A 17236-nucleotide genomic window follows, 5' to 3' on the forward strand; every position below is an offset into this window, starting at 1 on the left:
TGATCAGTTAGCTGTTTTACAACTACCCTCTCAAGAATCTTTGAGAGAAAAGGAAGGTTGGAGATTGGCCTATAATTAGCTAAGATAGCTGGGTCAAGTGATGGCTTTTTAAGTAATGGTTTAATTACTGCCACCTAAAAGGCCTGTGGTACATAACCAACTAACAAAGATAGATTGATCATATTTAAGATTGAAGCATTAAATAATGGTACGACTTCCTTGAGCAGCCTGGCAGGAATGGGGTCTAATAAGCATGTTGATGGTTTGGATGAAGTAACTAATGAAAATAACTCAGACAGAACAATCGGAGAGAAAGAGTCTAACCAATACCGGCATCACTGAAAGCAGCCAAAGATAACGATACATCTTTGGGATGGTTATGAGTAATTTTTTCTCTAATAGTCAAAATTTTGTTAGCAAAGAAAGTCATGAAGTCATTACTAGTTAAAGTTAATGGAATACTCAGCTCAATAGAGCTCTGACTCTTTGTCAGCCTGGCTACAGTGCTGAAAAGAAACCTGGGGTTGTTCTTATTTTCTTCAATTAGTGATGAGTAGAAAGATGTCCTAGCTTCACGAAGGGCTTTCTTATAGAGCAACAAACTCTTTTTCCAGGCTAAGTGAAGATCTTCTAAATTAGTGAGACGCCATTTCCTCTCCAACTTACGGGTTATCAGCTTTAAGCTACGAGTTTGTGAGTTATACCACGGAGTCAGACACTTCTGATTTAAAGCTCTCTTTTTCAGAGGAGCTACAGCATCCAAAGTTGTCTTCAATGAGGATGTAAAACTATTGACAAGATACTCTAACTCCCTTACAGAGTTTAGGTAGCTACTCTGCTCTGTGTTGGTATATGACATTAGAGAACATAAAGAAGGAATCATATCCTTAAACCTAGTTACAGCGCTTTCTGAAAGACTTCTAGTGTAATGAAACTTATTCCCCACTGCAGGGTAGTCCATCAGGGTAAATGTAAATGTTATTAAAAAATGATCAGACAAAAGGGAGTTTTCAGGGAATACTGTTAAGTCTTCTATTTCCATACCATAAGTCAGAACAAGATCTAAAATATGATTAAAGTGGTGGGTGGACTCATTTACTTTTTGAGCAAAGCCGATAGAGTCTAATAATAGATTAAATGCAGTGTTGAGGCTGTCATTCTCAGCATCTGTGTGGATGTTAAAATCGCCCACTATAATTATCTTATCTGAGCTAAGCACTAAGTCAGACAAAAGGTCTGAAAATTCACAGAGAAACGCACAGTAACGACCAGGTGGACGATAGATAATAACAAATAAAACTGGTTTTTGGGACTTCCAATTTGGATGGACAAGACTAAGAGACAAGCTTTCAAATGAATTAAAGCTCTGTCTAGGTTTTTGATTAATTAATAAGCTGGAATGGAAGATTGCTGCTAATCCTCCGCCCCGGCCCGTGCTACGAGCATTCTGACAGTTAGTGTGACTCGGGGGTGTTGACTCATTTAACTAACATATTCATCCTGCTGTAACCAAGTTTCTGTTAGGCAGAATAAATCAATACGTTGATCAATTATTATATCATTTACCAACAGGGACTTAGAAGAAAGAGACCTAATGTTTAATAGACCACATTTAACTGTTTTAGTCTGTGGTGCAGTTGAAGGTGCTATATTATTTTTTCTTTTTGAATTTTTATGCTTAAATAGATTTTTGCTAGTTATTGGTGGTCTGGGAGCAGGCACCGTCTCTACGGGGATGGGGTAATAGGGGGATGGCAGGGGGAGAGAAGCTGCAGAGAGGTGTATAAGACCACAGCTCTGCCTCCTGGTCCCAACGCTAGACAGTCACAGTTTGGAGGATCCCAAAAAATTGGCCAGATTTCTAGAAATGAGAGCTGCTCCCTCTAAAGTGGGATGGATGCCGTCTCTCCTAACAAGACCAGGTTTTCCCCAGAAGCTTTGCCAATTATCAATGAAGCCCACCTCATTTTTTGGACACCACTCAGACAGACAGCAATTCAAGGAGAACATGCGGCTAAACATGTCACTCCCGGTCTGATTGGGGAGGGGCCCAGAGAAAACAACAGAGTCCGACATTGTTTTTGCAAAGTTACACACCGATTCAATGTTAATTTTAGTGACCTCCGATTGGCGTAACCGGGTGTCATTACTGCCGACGTGAATTACAATCTTACCAAATTTACGCTTAGCCTTAGCCAGCAATTTCAAATGTCCTTCGATGTCGCCTGCTCTGGCCCCCGGAAGACAATTGACAATGGTTGCTGGTGTCGCTAACTTCACATTTCTCAAAACAGAGTCGCCAATAACCAGAGTTTGATCCTCGGCGAGTGTATCGTCGAGTGGGGAAAAACGGTTAGAGATGTGAACGGGTTGACGGTGTACACGGGGCTTCTGTTTAGGGCTACGCTTCCTCCTCACAGTCACCCAGTCAGCCTGCCTCCCGACTGCACGGGGTCTGCCAGGGGGGAACTAACGGCGGCTAAGCTACCTTGGTCCGCACCGACTACAGGGGCCTGGCTAGCTGTAGAATTTTCCACGGTGCGGAGCCGAGCCTCCAATTCGCCCAGCCTGGCCTCCAAAGCTACGAATAAGCTGCACTTATTACAAGTACCGTTACTGCTAAAAGAGGCCGAGGAATAACTAAACATTTCACACCCAGAGCAGAAAAGTACGGGAGAGACAGGAGAAGCCGCCATGCTAAAACGGCTAAGAGCTAGTAGCTACGCTAAGCTAGCGGATTCCCAAACAGGGAATCCGACACTAGACAGGCTGTGGAGCAGCACAGGTAACGCACGACACAGTGCTAAAAAATAAAATAAAATAAAAATAAAAATCCACAGGACAGGCTGTGGAGCAGCACAGGCAACGCACGACAACAGTGCTAAAAAATAAAATAAAAATAAAAATCCACTGGACAGGCTGTGGAGCAGCACAGGCAACGCAGGACAACAGTGCTAAATCAAAATCCACTGGACATATATGAATCCAAAACAAATCAAACCCATGCTCGTTATTCATGGACAAAACAGTTCTCTTACCTTGCAGCCCAGCCACAGAGAGAAACGATGCATGCAGCCACCTGCACTGCTAAAGGCTCAGAACACAAAGCTCTGTTGAGCTCAGTATTCCATTAACTTTAACTAGTAATGACTTCATGACTTTCTTTGCTAACAAAATTTTAACTATTAGAGAAAAAATTACTCATAACCATCCCAAAGACGTATCGTTATCTTTGGCTGCTTTCAGTGATGCCGGTATTTGGTTAGACTCTTTCTCTCCGATTGTTCTGTCTGAGTTATTTTCATTAGTTACTTCATCCAAACCATCAACATGTTTATTAGACCCCATTCCTACCAGGCTGCTCAAGGAAGCCCTACCATTATTTAATGCTTCGATCTTAAATATGATCAATCTATCTTTGTTAGTTGGCTATGTACCACAGGCTTTTAAGGTGGCAGTAATTAAACCATTACTTAAAAAGCCATCACTTGACCCAGCTATCTTAGCTAATTATAGGCCAATCTCCAACCTTCCTTTTCTCTCAAAAATTCTTGAAAGGGTAGTTGTTAAACAGCTAACTGATCATCTGCAGAGGAATGGTCTACTTGAAGAGTTTCAGTCAGGTTTTAGAATTCATCATAGTACAGAAACAGCATTAGTGAAGGTTACAAATGATCTTCTTATGGCCTCAGACAGTGGACTCATCTCTGTGCTTGTTCTGTTAGACCTCAGTGCTGCTTTTGATACTGTTGACCATAAAATTTTATTACAGAGATTAGAGCATGCCATAGGTATTAAAGGCACTGCGCTGCGGTGGTTTGAATCATATTTGTCTAATAGATTACAATTTGTTCATGTAAATGGGGAATCTTCTTCACAGACTAAAGTTAATTATGGAGTTCCACAAGGTTCTGTGCTAGGACCAATTTTATTCACTTTATACATGCTTCCCTTAGGCAGTATTATTAGACAGTATTGCTTAAATTTTCATTGTTACGCAGATGATACCCAGCTTTATCTATCCATGAAGCCAGAGGACACACACCAATTAGCTAAACTGCAGGATTGTCTTACAGACATAAAGACATGGATGACCTCTAATTTCCTGCTTTTAAACTCAGATAAAACTGAAGTTATTGTACTTGGCCCCACAAATCTTAGAAACATGGTGTCTAACCAGATCCTTACTCTGGATGGCATTACCCTGACCTCTAGTAATACTGTGAGAAATCTTGGAGTCATTTTTGATCAGGATATGTCATTCAGAGCGCATATTAAACAAATATGTAGGACTGCTTTTTTGCATTTACGCAATATCTCTAAAATCAGAAAGGTCTTGTCTCAGAGTGATGCTGAAAAACTAATTCATGCATTTATTTCCTCTAGGCTGGACTATTGTAATTCATTATTATCAGGTTGTCCTAAAAGTTCCCTAAAAAGCCTTCAGTTAATTCAAAATGCTGCAGCTAGAGTACTGACGGGGACTAGAAGGAGAGAGCATATCTCACCCATATTGGCCTCTCTTCATTGGCTTCCTGTTAATTCTAGAATAGAATTTAAAATTCTTCTTCTTACTTATAAGGTTTTGAATAATCAGGTCCCATCTTATCTTAGGGACCTCGTAGTACCATATCACCCCAATAGAGCGCTTCGCTCTCAGACTGCAGGCTTACTTGTAGTTCCTAGGGTTTGTAAGAGTAGAATGGGAGGCAGAGCCTTCAGCTTTCAGGCTCCTCTCCTGTGTCTCCCAATTCAGATCAGGGAGACAGACACCCTCTCTACTTTTAAGATTAGGCTTAAAACTTTCCTTTTTGCTAAAGCTTATAGTTAGGGCTGGATCAGGTGACCCTGAACCATCCCTTAGTTATGCTGCTATAGACGTAGACTGCTGGGGGGTTCCCATGATGCACTGTTTCTTTCTCTTTTTGCTCTGTACGCACCACTCTGCATTTAATCATTAGTGATCGATCTCTGCTCCCCTCCACAGCATGTCTTTTTCCTGGTTCTCTCCCTCAGCCCCAACCAGTCCCAGCAGAAGACTGCCCCTCCCTGAGCCTGGTTCTGCTGGAGGTTTCTTCCTGTTAAAAGGGAGTTTTTCCTTCCCACTGTAGCCAAGTGCTTGCTCACAGGGGGTCGTTTTGACCGTTGGGGTTTTACATAATTATTGTATGGCCTTGCCTTACAATATAAAGCGCCTTGGGGCAACTGTTTGTTGTGATTTGGCGCTATATAAAAAAATTGATTGATTGATTGATTGATTAAGCTAAGCTAACAGAACAAGAGGCCCAGGCTCGGAGAGATAACATAAGAATCTACAATATCCCCGAGCAAGCGGAGGGCAACAACATGGTTTCCTTTTTGGAAAAAATGCTACGAGACTCTTTGGCCTTTTCATGTGAGGCTGAAGTAAAGATTGAAAGAGCCCACAGAGCACTGGGATCCAAGCCCACTGACCCGTCAAAGCCTCACTCCATCATTGCTAAGTTTGCTAGCTCCAGAGTCAAAGAGGAGGTTATCAGGAGAGCTTGGCAGAAGAAGAAAGTCTTCTACGACAACAAACGATTCTACGTGGATCATGACTACCGGTCGGTTATCCTTAAGAAACGCGCTGAGTACAGACAAGTAAAGACTGTGCTCAAAGAGAGGAAAATCAAGTTTCAGACTCCATATCCTGCCAAAATGTGAGTGTTTTTTGATGAAGGGACCCGGCTGTACCAAAACGCAGCCGAGGCGACAGCGGATACAGTAGTGTTCAGAATAATAGTAGTGCTATGTTACTAAAAAGATTAATCCAGGTTTTGAGTATATTTCTTATTATTACATGGGAAACAAGGTACTAGTAGATTCAGTAGATTGCTAAAAAAACAGTTTGAACATAATAGTTTTGAGTTTGTAGCATCAACAGCAGATGCTACTATTATTGTGAACACCCCCTTTTCTCCTTTTTTTTTTTTTTTACTGATAGCCCAATTTCATAGCCTTAAGAGTGTGCATATCATGAATGCTTGGTCTTGTTGGATTTGTGAGAATCTACTGAATCTACTGGTACCTTGTTTTCCATGTAACAATAAGAAATATACTCAAAACCTGGATTAATCTTTCTAGTCGATTAATCTTTCTAGTCACATAGCACTACTATTATTCTGAACACTACTGTATGTCATCACGTGGATTCCCAGTCACGTCATCTCGCCCCTCGTCAACTCATTTCAGCGCGAGCTACAGCAGCTTTCATCATGGCAGAGGGCCAGGGACAAGGACACGGCAGCACGGAGGAATGCAACCCCCCAAGCAAGTGAAGATACCCGGCTGCGGGTTGTAGGAAAAACTACAAGAATTCAGGCAGCAGACCGCTACAAATGAGTAGCTATCAGTGATACTAATTTAGATGGTTGTCTACCTCAAGGCAAAAGCTGTCTATCTGTTCTGGAAGAGAGAGAGACAGAGAGAGAGGAAAAAAGTGTCCCCCTTTTATTCCTGATTCTGATTGTAATATAATACGCCGGACATGGACACTAACTGTTATGAGTACTGACGTAGTAGAGCCACCTACGCAGGCCCTGCTCTTAGTGGCAGGCTTTCTCCAGACTGGAGCTCTAATAACATGGCGAGCCCACTGAAGGTTCAATTTTCGCGAGCCTCTGCACTGGAAGAACACCTCCCACACTGAGTTTTTGGTTTTAATTTTTTAATTTGTTCACGCGTTATTGTTCAAAGTTTTGTGGATGCAACGAGTTTATGAACACTATACTGAGAGACTGTTTCTTATAACAAAGCTATGACTAATGGTATAAAATTTGCTTCGTATCATGTCAATGGGGTTCTGAACCTGATAAAATGAAATAAGATACTCTCTAAACTAAAAAAGGAGAAAGTTGAAATTGCCATGCTTCAAGAAACCCATCTTAATTCTACTGAACATGAGAAATTGAGAAGAATGGGCTTTACTAAAGTATACTATTCATCCTATAAAACCGGTCACAGAAGGGGGGTTGCCACTCTAATATCTCACAAGATTCCATTTGAACTGATTTCTGAAAGGAAGGACAAGGAAGGAAATATTCATTAATATCAGGAAAAATAGATGGTGTTATTGTAACGCTGCTTAATGTATACGCTCCCCCCCAGTAGTGACTTTATATTCTACAGAAAACTTTTTGAGGTAATGATACAAGCAAATGGCATTGCTATCTGTGGGGGGGACTGGAACATGAGACTCAACTCAAGGCTTGACTCGTCAAACCTCCCTACAAAAGAAAATTAAAATACTAATGTCAGACCATGTTATAATAGATACTTGGAGGAATCTTTTTCCAACAAGTCGTGATTATACCCACTACTCTCACTCACACACGGTATACTCCAGGATTGATTAGTTCTTTATTTTTAAACAGGATTGCCATCGGATACAAAAGGCTGACGTAGGAAATATTGATCTGTCAGATCATGCCCCCATTTTTTGACTTTAGAAATTAACAGTGAACCCAAGAATACGCTATGGAAAATTAGATCAAATGTGTTAAATGATTTGCAATTCACCGAATTAACTAAAATGGACATCACAATTTTTTTTAAATGAAAACCAGAATGGAGAAGTACGGCCAGAAATTGTCTGGGACTCACTGAAAGCATTCATGAGAGGTAAAATTATATCTTTTTGTTCATACACTCAACAAAAATATAAACGCAACACTTTTGGTTTATTCCGATTTTGTATGAGATGAACTCAAAGATCTAAAACTTTTTCCACATACACAATATCACCATTTCCCTCAAATATTGGTCACAAACCAGTCTAAATCTGTGATAGTGAGCACTTCTCCTTTGCTGAGATAATCCATCCCACCTCAAAGGTGTGCCATATCAAGATGCTGATTAGACACCATGATTAGTGCACAGGTGTGCCTTAGACTGTCCACAATAAAAGGCCACTCTCAAAGGTGCAGTTTTGTTTTATTGGGGGGGGGGATACCAGTCAGTATCTGGTGTGACCACCATTTGCCTCATGCAGTGCAACACATCTCCTTCGCATAGAGTTGATCAAGTTGTCAATTGTGGCCTGTGGAATGTTGGTCCACTCCTCTTCAATGGCTGTGCGAAGTTGCGACGATGAACTGGAGTCAGGTCGAGACCCCGATGAGGACGACGAGCATGCAGATGAGCTTCCCTGAGACGGTTTCTGACAGTTTGTGCAGAAATTCTTTGGTTATGCAAACCGATTGTTTCAGCAGCTGTCCGAGTGGCTGGTCTCAGACGATCTTGGAGGTGAACATGCTGGATGTGGAGGTCCTGGGCTGGTGTGGTTACACGTGGTCTGCGGTTGTGAGGCTGGTTGGATGTACTGCCAAATTCTCTGAAACGCCTTTGGAGACGGCTTATGGTAGAGAAATGAACATTCAATACACGAGCAACAGCTCTGGTTGACATTCCTGCTGTCAGCATGTCAATTGCACGCTCCCTCAAATCTTGCGACATCTGTGGCATTGTGCTGTGTGATAAAACTGCACCTTTCAGAGTGGCCTTTTATTGTGGGCAGTCTAAGGCACACCTGTGCACTAATCATGGTGTCTAATCAGCATCTTGATATGGCACACCTGTGAGGTGGGATGGATTATCTCAGCAAAGGAGAAGTGCTCACTATCACAGATTTAGACTGGTTTGTGAACAATATTTGAGGGAAATGGTGATATTGTGTATGTGAAGAAAGTTTTAGGTCTTTGAGTTCATCTCATACAAAATGGGAGCAAAACCAAAAGTGTTGCGTTTATATTTTTGTTGAGTATATAAAAAGAGAAAAAGACAAGCCAAATTGAAGGAGATAAACAAAGAATTAAAAGAGCTCATGACAAAACACAAGAGAGGGTAGGGGTGTAGGGGTGGTGGCCAAGTGGTTAATGCACTTGGTTTCAGTGCAGAAGGTTCCGGGTTCAAATCCCACCCCTGCCACATTTCTCCATGTAATGTGGAGTTGCATCAGGAAGGGCATCCGGCGTAAAATTTGTGCCAATTCACCATGCAGATCCACCTTGGATTTGCTGTGGCGACCCCGAGTGCAAACAAGGGAGCAGCCGAAGGGACTTACTATGATAAAACACAAGAGAGAACTGAATCCAGAGCTTGATATAAAACTAAAACTTGTAAGAAATAGAATAAATGCAATGTACCAACAGGAAATACGAAAGAAGATGGTCATCACTAAACAAAAATATTATGAGTCAGTTTCCAGATTCGCCAAATTACTTGCAAGCAAATTACAAAAACAACAAGCAGACAATACAATATACAAAATAAAAGATCCAATTTAGAAAATGAAGGTATATAAACAATCCAAAATTCAAGGTGTTTTTCAAAATTACTATAAGCACTTATACACACAACCAAATATACAAAATGTTCAACAGATAAACATTTTTTTGAAACAGCTCACTGTACCTACTCTGTCTGAAAATCAAAATAGAATACTTATGGCTGAAATAACGGAAAGAGAGCTGTCCTGTGCGATATCAAGTCTGAACGCAAACAAATCACCTGGTCCAGACGGCTTTCCTGCTGAATGGTATAAAAAATTTAAAGTGGAGATATTACCATTTCTTCTAAAAAATATTAAATTTAGCTCTAAAAGATGGAAAGATGCCACCTTCGTGGAAAGAAGCAATTATTTCTATAATTCCAAAAGAAGGAAAGGATCCACTTAATTGTAGCTCATTTAGACCCATTTCTGTTCTCAATATTGATTATAAATTATTTACATCAATTCTGGCAAAAAGATTAGAGGGAATCTTACCGACCCTTATTAATGCTGATCAAACAGGCTTCATCTCACAGAGACAAACATATGATAATATAAGACTTGCTCTGCACATAATGAACCACCTTAAAAATAGGAAGATTCAGGCAGCTTTGGTCAGCCTTGATGCAGAGAATGCCTTTGACTCTGTGAGCTGGAGTTTTTTTTATATATATATATATATATATATATATATATATATATATATAAGTACTAGAGAGATTTGGTTTTCATAGTAATTTTATAAAAACAATTAGAGCACTATATACAAAACCAATTGCTCGGATAAAGATAAATGGACATTTAACAAATTCTTTTGAACTGGAATGTAGGACTAGGCAAGGTTGTGGACTCTCACCTCTTTTGTTCTCCCTTTACATAGAACCTCTTGCTCAGATGACAAGACAAACAAATTAAATAATGGGAATAGACATCTCTGGAGACATACACAAGGTGGCACTATATGCCGACAGTGTCTTTATATATCTAAAGGAACCAACTAAATCATTGCCCATATTATTTAATTGTCTAAAAACATTTGGCAACTATGCTGGATATAAACTGAATGTGAATAAAACACAGATAATCACATTAAATTACGATCCTCCAACAAATTTACGCAAAGAGCTAAAACTAAAATGGGACTTAAATACTTTGATACTTAGGAGTTGTAATTCTCACTGAAATTATGACTATAGCTAAACATAACTATGATGAACTTGTTGCAAAAATCAAATAAGACATTCAGAGATGGTCTGCTGTTCCCTTTATGAGTTTAACTCAAAGAATTGAGTCAGTAAAAATGAACATATTGCCAAGATTTCTTTTCAAGCTCTCCCTGTTGAAGTTACTAAAAAGAAGTTCGTGGAATGGGAAAAAATAATCTCTAGGTTCATATGGCTGGGGAAAAAAACACGAGTGAGATTCAAGACATTACAACGTTCTAAAGAGAATGGAGGAATGGCAGTACCTAATTTGAAAGACTATTATTACTCAGCGCAAATCAAACCCTTATTAAATTTGTGCAACCCTGAGTATCAGGCTTGATGGAAGGATATTGAGTCTCGTGTTTTGTCAGACCCCCCACTGCAGGCAATATTAGGGAACAAAGATTTAGGAAGAATCCTTAATGGAGTTGAAAATCCATGGCTGGAGTCGTCATTAAAATCTTGGTCGAAAATGAAAGAGGAATATAAATTACATAATAATTTGAAGATCGTGAGATGGTGTGCATACGATCCTGACTTTAAACCCAACCAAATAGACACTGGATTTCACAATTGGATACTTAAAGGCATAACAACATACTACTCTTTAACAGATAAAGGGATATTAAAGGATTTTCAGACTCTCATGAACAGTCATAACATGAGAAAACAAGATTTTTATAGATATTTGCAAGTGCGCCATTATATTAATAAAGAAATAAGTTTCCCTCTAGATGTGCAGGAACCGGTGCTCAAGGAAATACTAAATTCATACAGCGCAAAATCAAAAAAAGGTGTAATATCTAGATTATATAAAGGGTTTATGAGTAAAAAAACATATTCAACACAATATGTATAAATGAAAAGGATGGCTCCATTATAATGACTGATGAAGAGTGGCGGGGTTACCGTACATCTGTGTGGAAATGCACAAATTCACACTCTTGAAGAGAATTCAATTGGAAATGCTTAATTTTTTTTTATTTTTTTATCACTCCAAAGCAAAAAACCTATTATAACGGGGAGGAGTGCTGGAGACAGTGTGGAAGCCAAGATGCCAATCATTGGCACATATTTTGGGGCTGCCCAATAATAAAACAATTTTGGAAGGATGTACACAAAAGTATGGAATCCATATTCAAGGTTACAATACCCTTTGAATTTACATCTTTAATTATGGGTAGGACCGAAATGCAATCAAACAATGTATATTTATATAGAATTTTAATAACTGTCGGCAAAAAAGCTATGACCAGGCACTGGCTCCTCTCTGAACCACCAAATCTTGAAAAATGGATAGAGTTCGTGAACAAAATATCCCAGATGGAAGGAATTACTTTTTCACTCCAATTACAAATTAGTAAATTTTTAGAATTATGGTCAAAATGGTCATTTTATGTTCAGGCAAACCAAAATCAATATGCAGAAACTTTGAACGTACAAGATATGTCAGTATAATGAAAAGGTACTTGGAAAAGTGAGAATTAGTACTTCTGTTTTTTTGTTTTTTGTTCTCCTTCTCTTTCTTTTTTTGTCAGTTTAACTAAGGTTATCGAGATCAGTCTTGAAGATTAAGTCTCTTGGTGATGTTTGTGTTTTGTTATAATGCATCCAATGTTTTATAGTTGTTTTATTAATAACCAAAAAAGAAAAAATTAATGAAACGTTGGGAATGGAATTGGTTACTGGTCACATTCTAATTCTGTGACTATGAAGGAACACCGATGTATGTCCTGCAATTTTCTCAATGTTCCAAAATAAAAATTAAAAAAAAAAAAGATAGGCCACACCTTCTTGCTGTGAGACACCAGTGCTAACCACTAAGCTATTGTGCTGCCATCAGTCATTGATGACTTTCAGAAATCAGTTAAAAATTTATTGAACCGGCTAAATGTCTTTAAATTGAAAACTGGAATGCACTGAAAAATTTTGTTTGTCCCACTTCAGCCCCTGTCTCTCCTTTGTTTGTTTGTTTATTTGTTTGCTTGCTTGCTTGCTTGCTTGTTTCTTTATGGGAGAGGTTAAAACACTTTAGTTGTAGGATCACTGTGGAATCAAATTGTTACTTTAAATTGTTGTTTGCACCCCCCCAGACATGCTGGAGCTGTATTTTGAGAAGAGCTGGGCTGCGCCAGTAAAAGTCGTCATGATCCCTGAGGAGCAGGCTGCTCTCATCACGTTCGCTGACCCCAAAGGTCTGTTAGTTTTACTGCTGGTTGACCTGCTTATGTGCCATGAAAGTGAAAACTGGATGTCTGAAGTATTAAATCAAACTGGACTGAGAGATCCAGTTAGGTTTTGACTTGGTACTTAGAATTAGAGCCAGACCGATATTGATTTTCTGGGGGCTGATACCAATATCGATATATGGGAGAGTAAAAACTTATGAACCCGATATACATGTAAAAAATGTTGATGATTCCTAACATTTTGTTTTTAAACCCTTATGACAAAGAAATGTGATTGCATTTTGATGTTTTACAGCTTATTTGCTATAAATAATTGTAAATATAAACAACAATGTCCCAACGTACATCACGCTGCTATCACTCCAATTGGCAGTTGCCGTGTCACAACAGTCTGCATTTTCATAAAACAGACCTCTTGTCAAGCTGGCTGCGTAACGACTGCTTGTCTTTGAAAATGAATGGCAGTTAATCACTTTGCTAACACTCATAGCTAATGTGACCAAAGGGTGATGGTCCCAGCCATTTTGGCCGATGTTATTGGCCAACCCATATATCGGTCAGGCTCTAGTTATAATGATTGAGAAACCAAAGGTCCTCTTACAGTCATGACTAATCTCCTTTCCTGGTCCTTGTATTTGTTGTAGTTGTGGGAAGCATATGCTCAACAGAAAACCACGTGATGCGTTCGACCCCAATCAGCATCTATCCATACTACAAATCCCTGGGCACAGCCTTGTACGGGAAAAAACGGCCGGCATTTAAGATGCCTAAACCCTTCACAGAGGGTGTTCACCACGCAGTCTGGAAATTCCTCGTGATGAAGAACCAACTAAAAACCATCAATGAACACATGCAGCCGTATTTCTGCACTGTGGATTTTGATAAACCAGAAGTGAAACTAAAACCTCTCCCAAGTTTTTTGAGGCAGAAAGGTCTGACTGCCCAACTTGTGGATAACTGGAAGAGTAACGCTCAAGAGGCATTCCGTCGACTTATGGCTGGGTACACAGTGTTTGAATGTCCAGCAAATGCTGCTGTTTGGAAAGCAACAGAGAAGGATCTCCGTTCATTAGTGAAAGAAGATGCTCACCTGATGCTCGATGTCTCCAGGGGAAGTGTGATTGTAGCTTGTCAGGAGGACCATGTAAACCAGATCAGGGGTTCCATAGAGAGCATTGTTCTTAAAGCCACGCATCAGATTGAACGGCAGACAAACGGTGTTTCTGAGGTCATGGATTTGTCACCGGTAGTATTCTACATCCTGAAGCAGGAGGGTTTGCAGAGGGCAGTCCAGGACATCTCCCCCGAGATAAACCTTTCCTACAATGACAGTGCCAAGAAGTTAACCATTTCAGGACTTCCCACAGAGGTTGTTGCGACTAAGTCCTGGATGTTGCAGACAAATATCAACATGAGTAGAAAACAAGTGGATGTGAAGCCATGTGTCTTAGACTTTCTGAAGACAGCAGCTCCCATGGACATGTCACAGGACCTGTTCACATCCCACGGTATAAGTGCCTTCTACAGCATTGTGACAGGAGGAGTCCTTCTCACAGGAAGTTCTGACAGGGCCCTCGCAGATGCCGAGAAAAGATTGAATATAGTTTTGTGGCAGGAGATTCTATATGTGAAAGACCAGGAAGTACTGAAACTTACCAAGTTGATGGACCTGAACAAGACACTCTTAGAAACCTATAATTCCGCAAAGAAGGTAACAGTACTCATTCAGCTCAACGTAGACAAGATAACAGTGGTCGGCTTTGAGAATCCTGTCAAAGAGGTCAGCCGCACTCTGAAGGGCTTTATTGTGGACTTCTCAAGAGTTCAGAAAACCATTCGTGTTGAGTCCTGTGCTGTTGCTGAGTTTATTGAGAAGAAAAAACAAGATGAGTGGTTCAATATTGCCAAAACTAATGAAGTGACCATTCAGTTTAATCCTGGGAGGCCAAGAATTACCCTCGCTGGGGCCAACCTTCATGTCCAGAAGGCCAAAGCCTGCTTACAGAACCTGACTGTTACTCTCTGCACCGACAACTTCACAGTGAACAAGCCTGGAGCAAAGAAATATTTTCTGTCTCAAGGACATCTACTCCTGTCTTCAGCCTTGACAGAGTTGAGGTGTGTGATGGTGCTGCGTCCAGAGAATGAAGAGGAGGAGGATGAGGAGGAGAAAGAGGCCGGTGGGGGAGATTCCGGAGTTTGTTATTGCAAAGTGAAGACTGCCAGTGGAGTTCTGGTTTCAGTCAGCAAGGCTGATATCTGTAGCCTCCGGGTTGATGCTGTGGTCAACGCAGCAAATGAGGACTTGCAGCACATTGGCGGTCTGGCGCTTGCCCTCCTGACAGCTGCTGGACCACAGCTGCAGAAAGTCTGCAATGATCTTATCGCCAGAAATGGTCGTCTACGGCCGGGTGATGCCATCTTAACAGATTCCTTCAAACTGCCAGCCAAGTACGTCGTACATGCAGTTGGTCCACGGTTCACTGATTTTGAAAAGAAGACGGCAGTGGCACATCTCAAGTTTGCTGTAAAAGAAAGTCTCAGCCAAGCGGAGAAGGTCGGATGCCACACTGTGGCGCTGCCAGCGATCAGCTCCGGGATGTTTGGCTTTCCCACTGACCTTTGCTGTGAGACCATCGCTCAGGCAGTGCGCGAGTATTGTGACAGTTTGGGATGCCCAGGATCACTGACGGAGGTTCACTTGGTGGACAACAAGGCTCAAACTGTGAGGGACATGGCCAGGGCTGTAGACAACGAGTTCAAAGACCTCGGGCCGACGACGACGACACCACAGCATGCCACTGGAATGACTTCACGGTAAAAATCACAATGTATTAAATATCAGTTTGTGTTTTGCTCAGTGGTGGGCACAGCTTACCAAAACGTTAGCTTTGATAACAGTTAATCCGCTAACTGAAAAGTTAACTTTTATAAAGTGAGACCGATAAACCCTAAAAAAAAAAAATTGTTACAGATAAAAGCTAAACCGATAACTTTCAGTATTGACTTCAGTACACTAGCAGCTACTGACACAACAATGAGAAAGTGCTTCTGTGTCCGATCAGCCTTCTCTCAGCAAAAGAGACCTGACAACCAGAGTGAAAGGAGGCAAAAAGCAAAAGGAAGAAAGCGGGGAAAATAAAGACAATTTCTCTTCATACCATACAGACTCACCGGCATATCACCCAAGTCATTCACAGGCAGACAGTTTTGACTTATGGTTAAAATTTTAAACAAACTAATTCCACACGTTATTAAAATTAGCATCACATCTGTTGTTTTATAAAGTGAAAATATCAGCTATATGTTTAAGTTTTAAAGTAATGCACTTACTTAGAAGGTTTTAGTGTTTAGACACACGCTGCAGTGCATTATGGGTAAATTAGTTTCCTGACATGAGTGGTTGGCTGAACACACAACATACTGAAACGTGTGGTGGGTTTTACAAATAAATCTGTATTTGTAAATATGTCTTTTTTTTTTCATTTGTAAAGAAAAAGGCCATTTGAAAACTGAAAATTCTGTTTAAGTGGATTCAGCACTTTTAGCCAATGTGTGGCGGGTGGCAAATGCCGTTTATACTGCCACAAACACTGCCATCTACTGGCCAGTAGGTGGCAGTAGCCAGTGGCATTGGCCTTTGGCTAAAAGGGTGGACAATGGAGAATGAACATAAGTTTATTACAGGATGATCAATTTGCCTTAAAACTTGGGGAAGATATAAGAATATTTTAGGAATTAAATAAAGGAACAACAGAGAGATTATCCACAGTGTGGGACGCTCTTAAAGTATTCAGAGGAAAGTTTATAGCCTATAGTCTGAACAGTATTTGCCGCCTGCCACACATTGCCATAAGTCAAAACTGTCTGCCTGGGTATGACTTGTGGGGTATGCCAGCAAGTCTGTATGGTGTGAAGAGAAATTATCTTTTTTCTCTCTTCCTTTTTCTCTAGTAGTCAGCTCTGCTCTGCCTGCAGAGGATAGAGGTGCACTTCTCATAGCTGTCTGTCTGCTACAAAACATGTAACAGGCAGGCACTAAAATCTTTTAATTTCAGACTTCACAAATGTTTTTAATTATTAAGCTTTTTTCACTATGCCCGGATGCCTCGCTGGCAAGGTGTTCCGGGCACGTCCCATTGGGAGGAGGCCCCGGGGAAGACCCAGGACACGCTGGAGGGACTACATCTCTCGGCTGGCTTGGGAACGCCTTGGGGTTCCCCCGGAGGAGCTGGGGAGGTGTGTGTGGATCGGGAGGTCTGGGCGGCTTTGCTTGAGCTGCTGCCCCCGCGACCCGACTCCGGATAAAGCGGAAGAAAATGGATGGATGGATGGACTATGCTCGCAAAAATATGTTAGTGGTCTAAAAATTATCAAAAGCTAATTGGTCCGTTGATGGTTTTCAAAGTTATCTGAAAAGCTAATCCGCTAATGAAAATATTAGCTTTGATAATTAGAGGTTAGCGGATTAGCCGAACTGTGCCCACCACTGGTTTTGCTAAATGCTGCGGAGCCGTTGCCGATGTCCTCTGCTAGCTGTAAACTTCCTGCGT

The 17236-nt window shown here is 40.8% G+C and overlaps 1 protein-coding gene across 1 annotated transcript in view; it reads left to right on the top strand.

Moving 5' to 3' along the window:
- Positions 1–17236, top strand: part of LOC117511321 (protein mono-ADP-ribosyltransferase PARP14-like) — a 95868-nt gene that overhangs the window by 11707 nt on the left and 66925 nt on the right. The window contains 2 exon segments of the mRNA XM_034171350.1: positions 12588–12689; positions 13328–15500. Of these exon segments, the coding sequence (XP_034027241.1) occupies positions 12588–12689; positions 13328–15500 (2275 nt within the window).

The sequence above is a fragment of the Thalassophryne amazonica genome, chromosome 5 (assembly GCF_902500255.1).
Source record: "Thalassophryne amazonica chromosome 5, fThaAma1.1, whole genome shotgun sequence".
NCBI classification, from domain to species: domain Eukaryota; kingdom Metazoa; phylum Chordata; class Actinopteri; order Batrachoidiformes; family Batrachoididae; genus Thalassophryne; species Thalassophryne amazonica.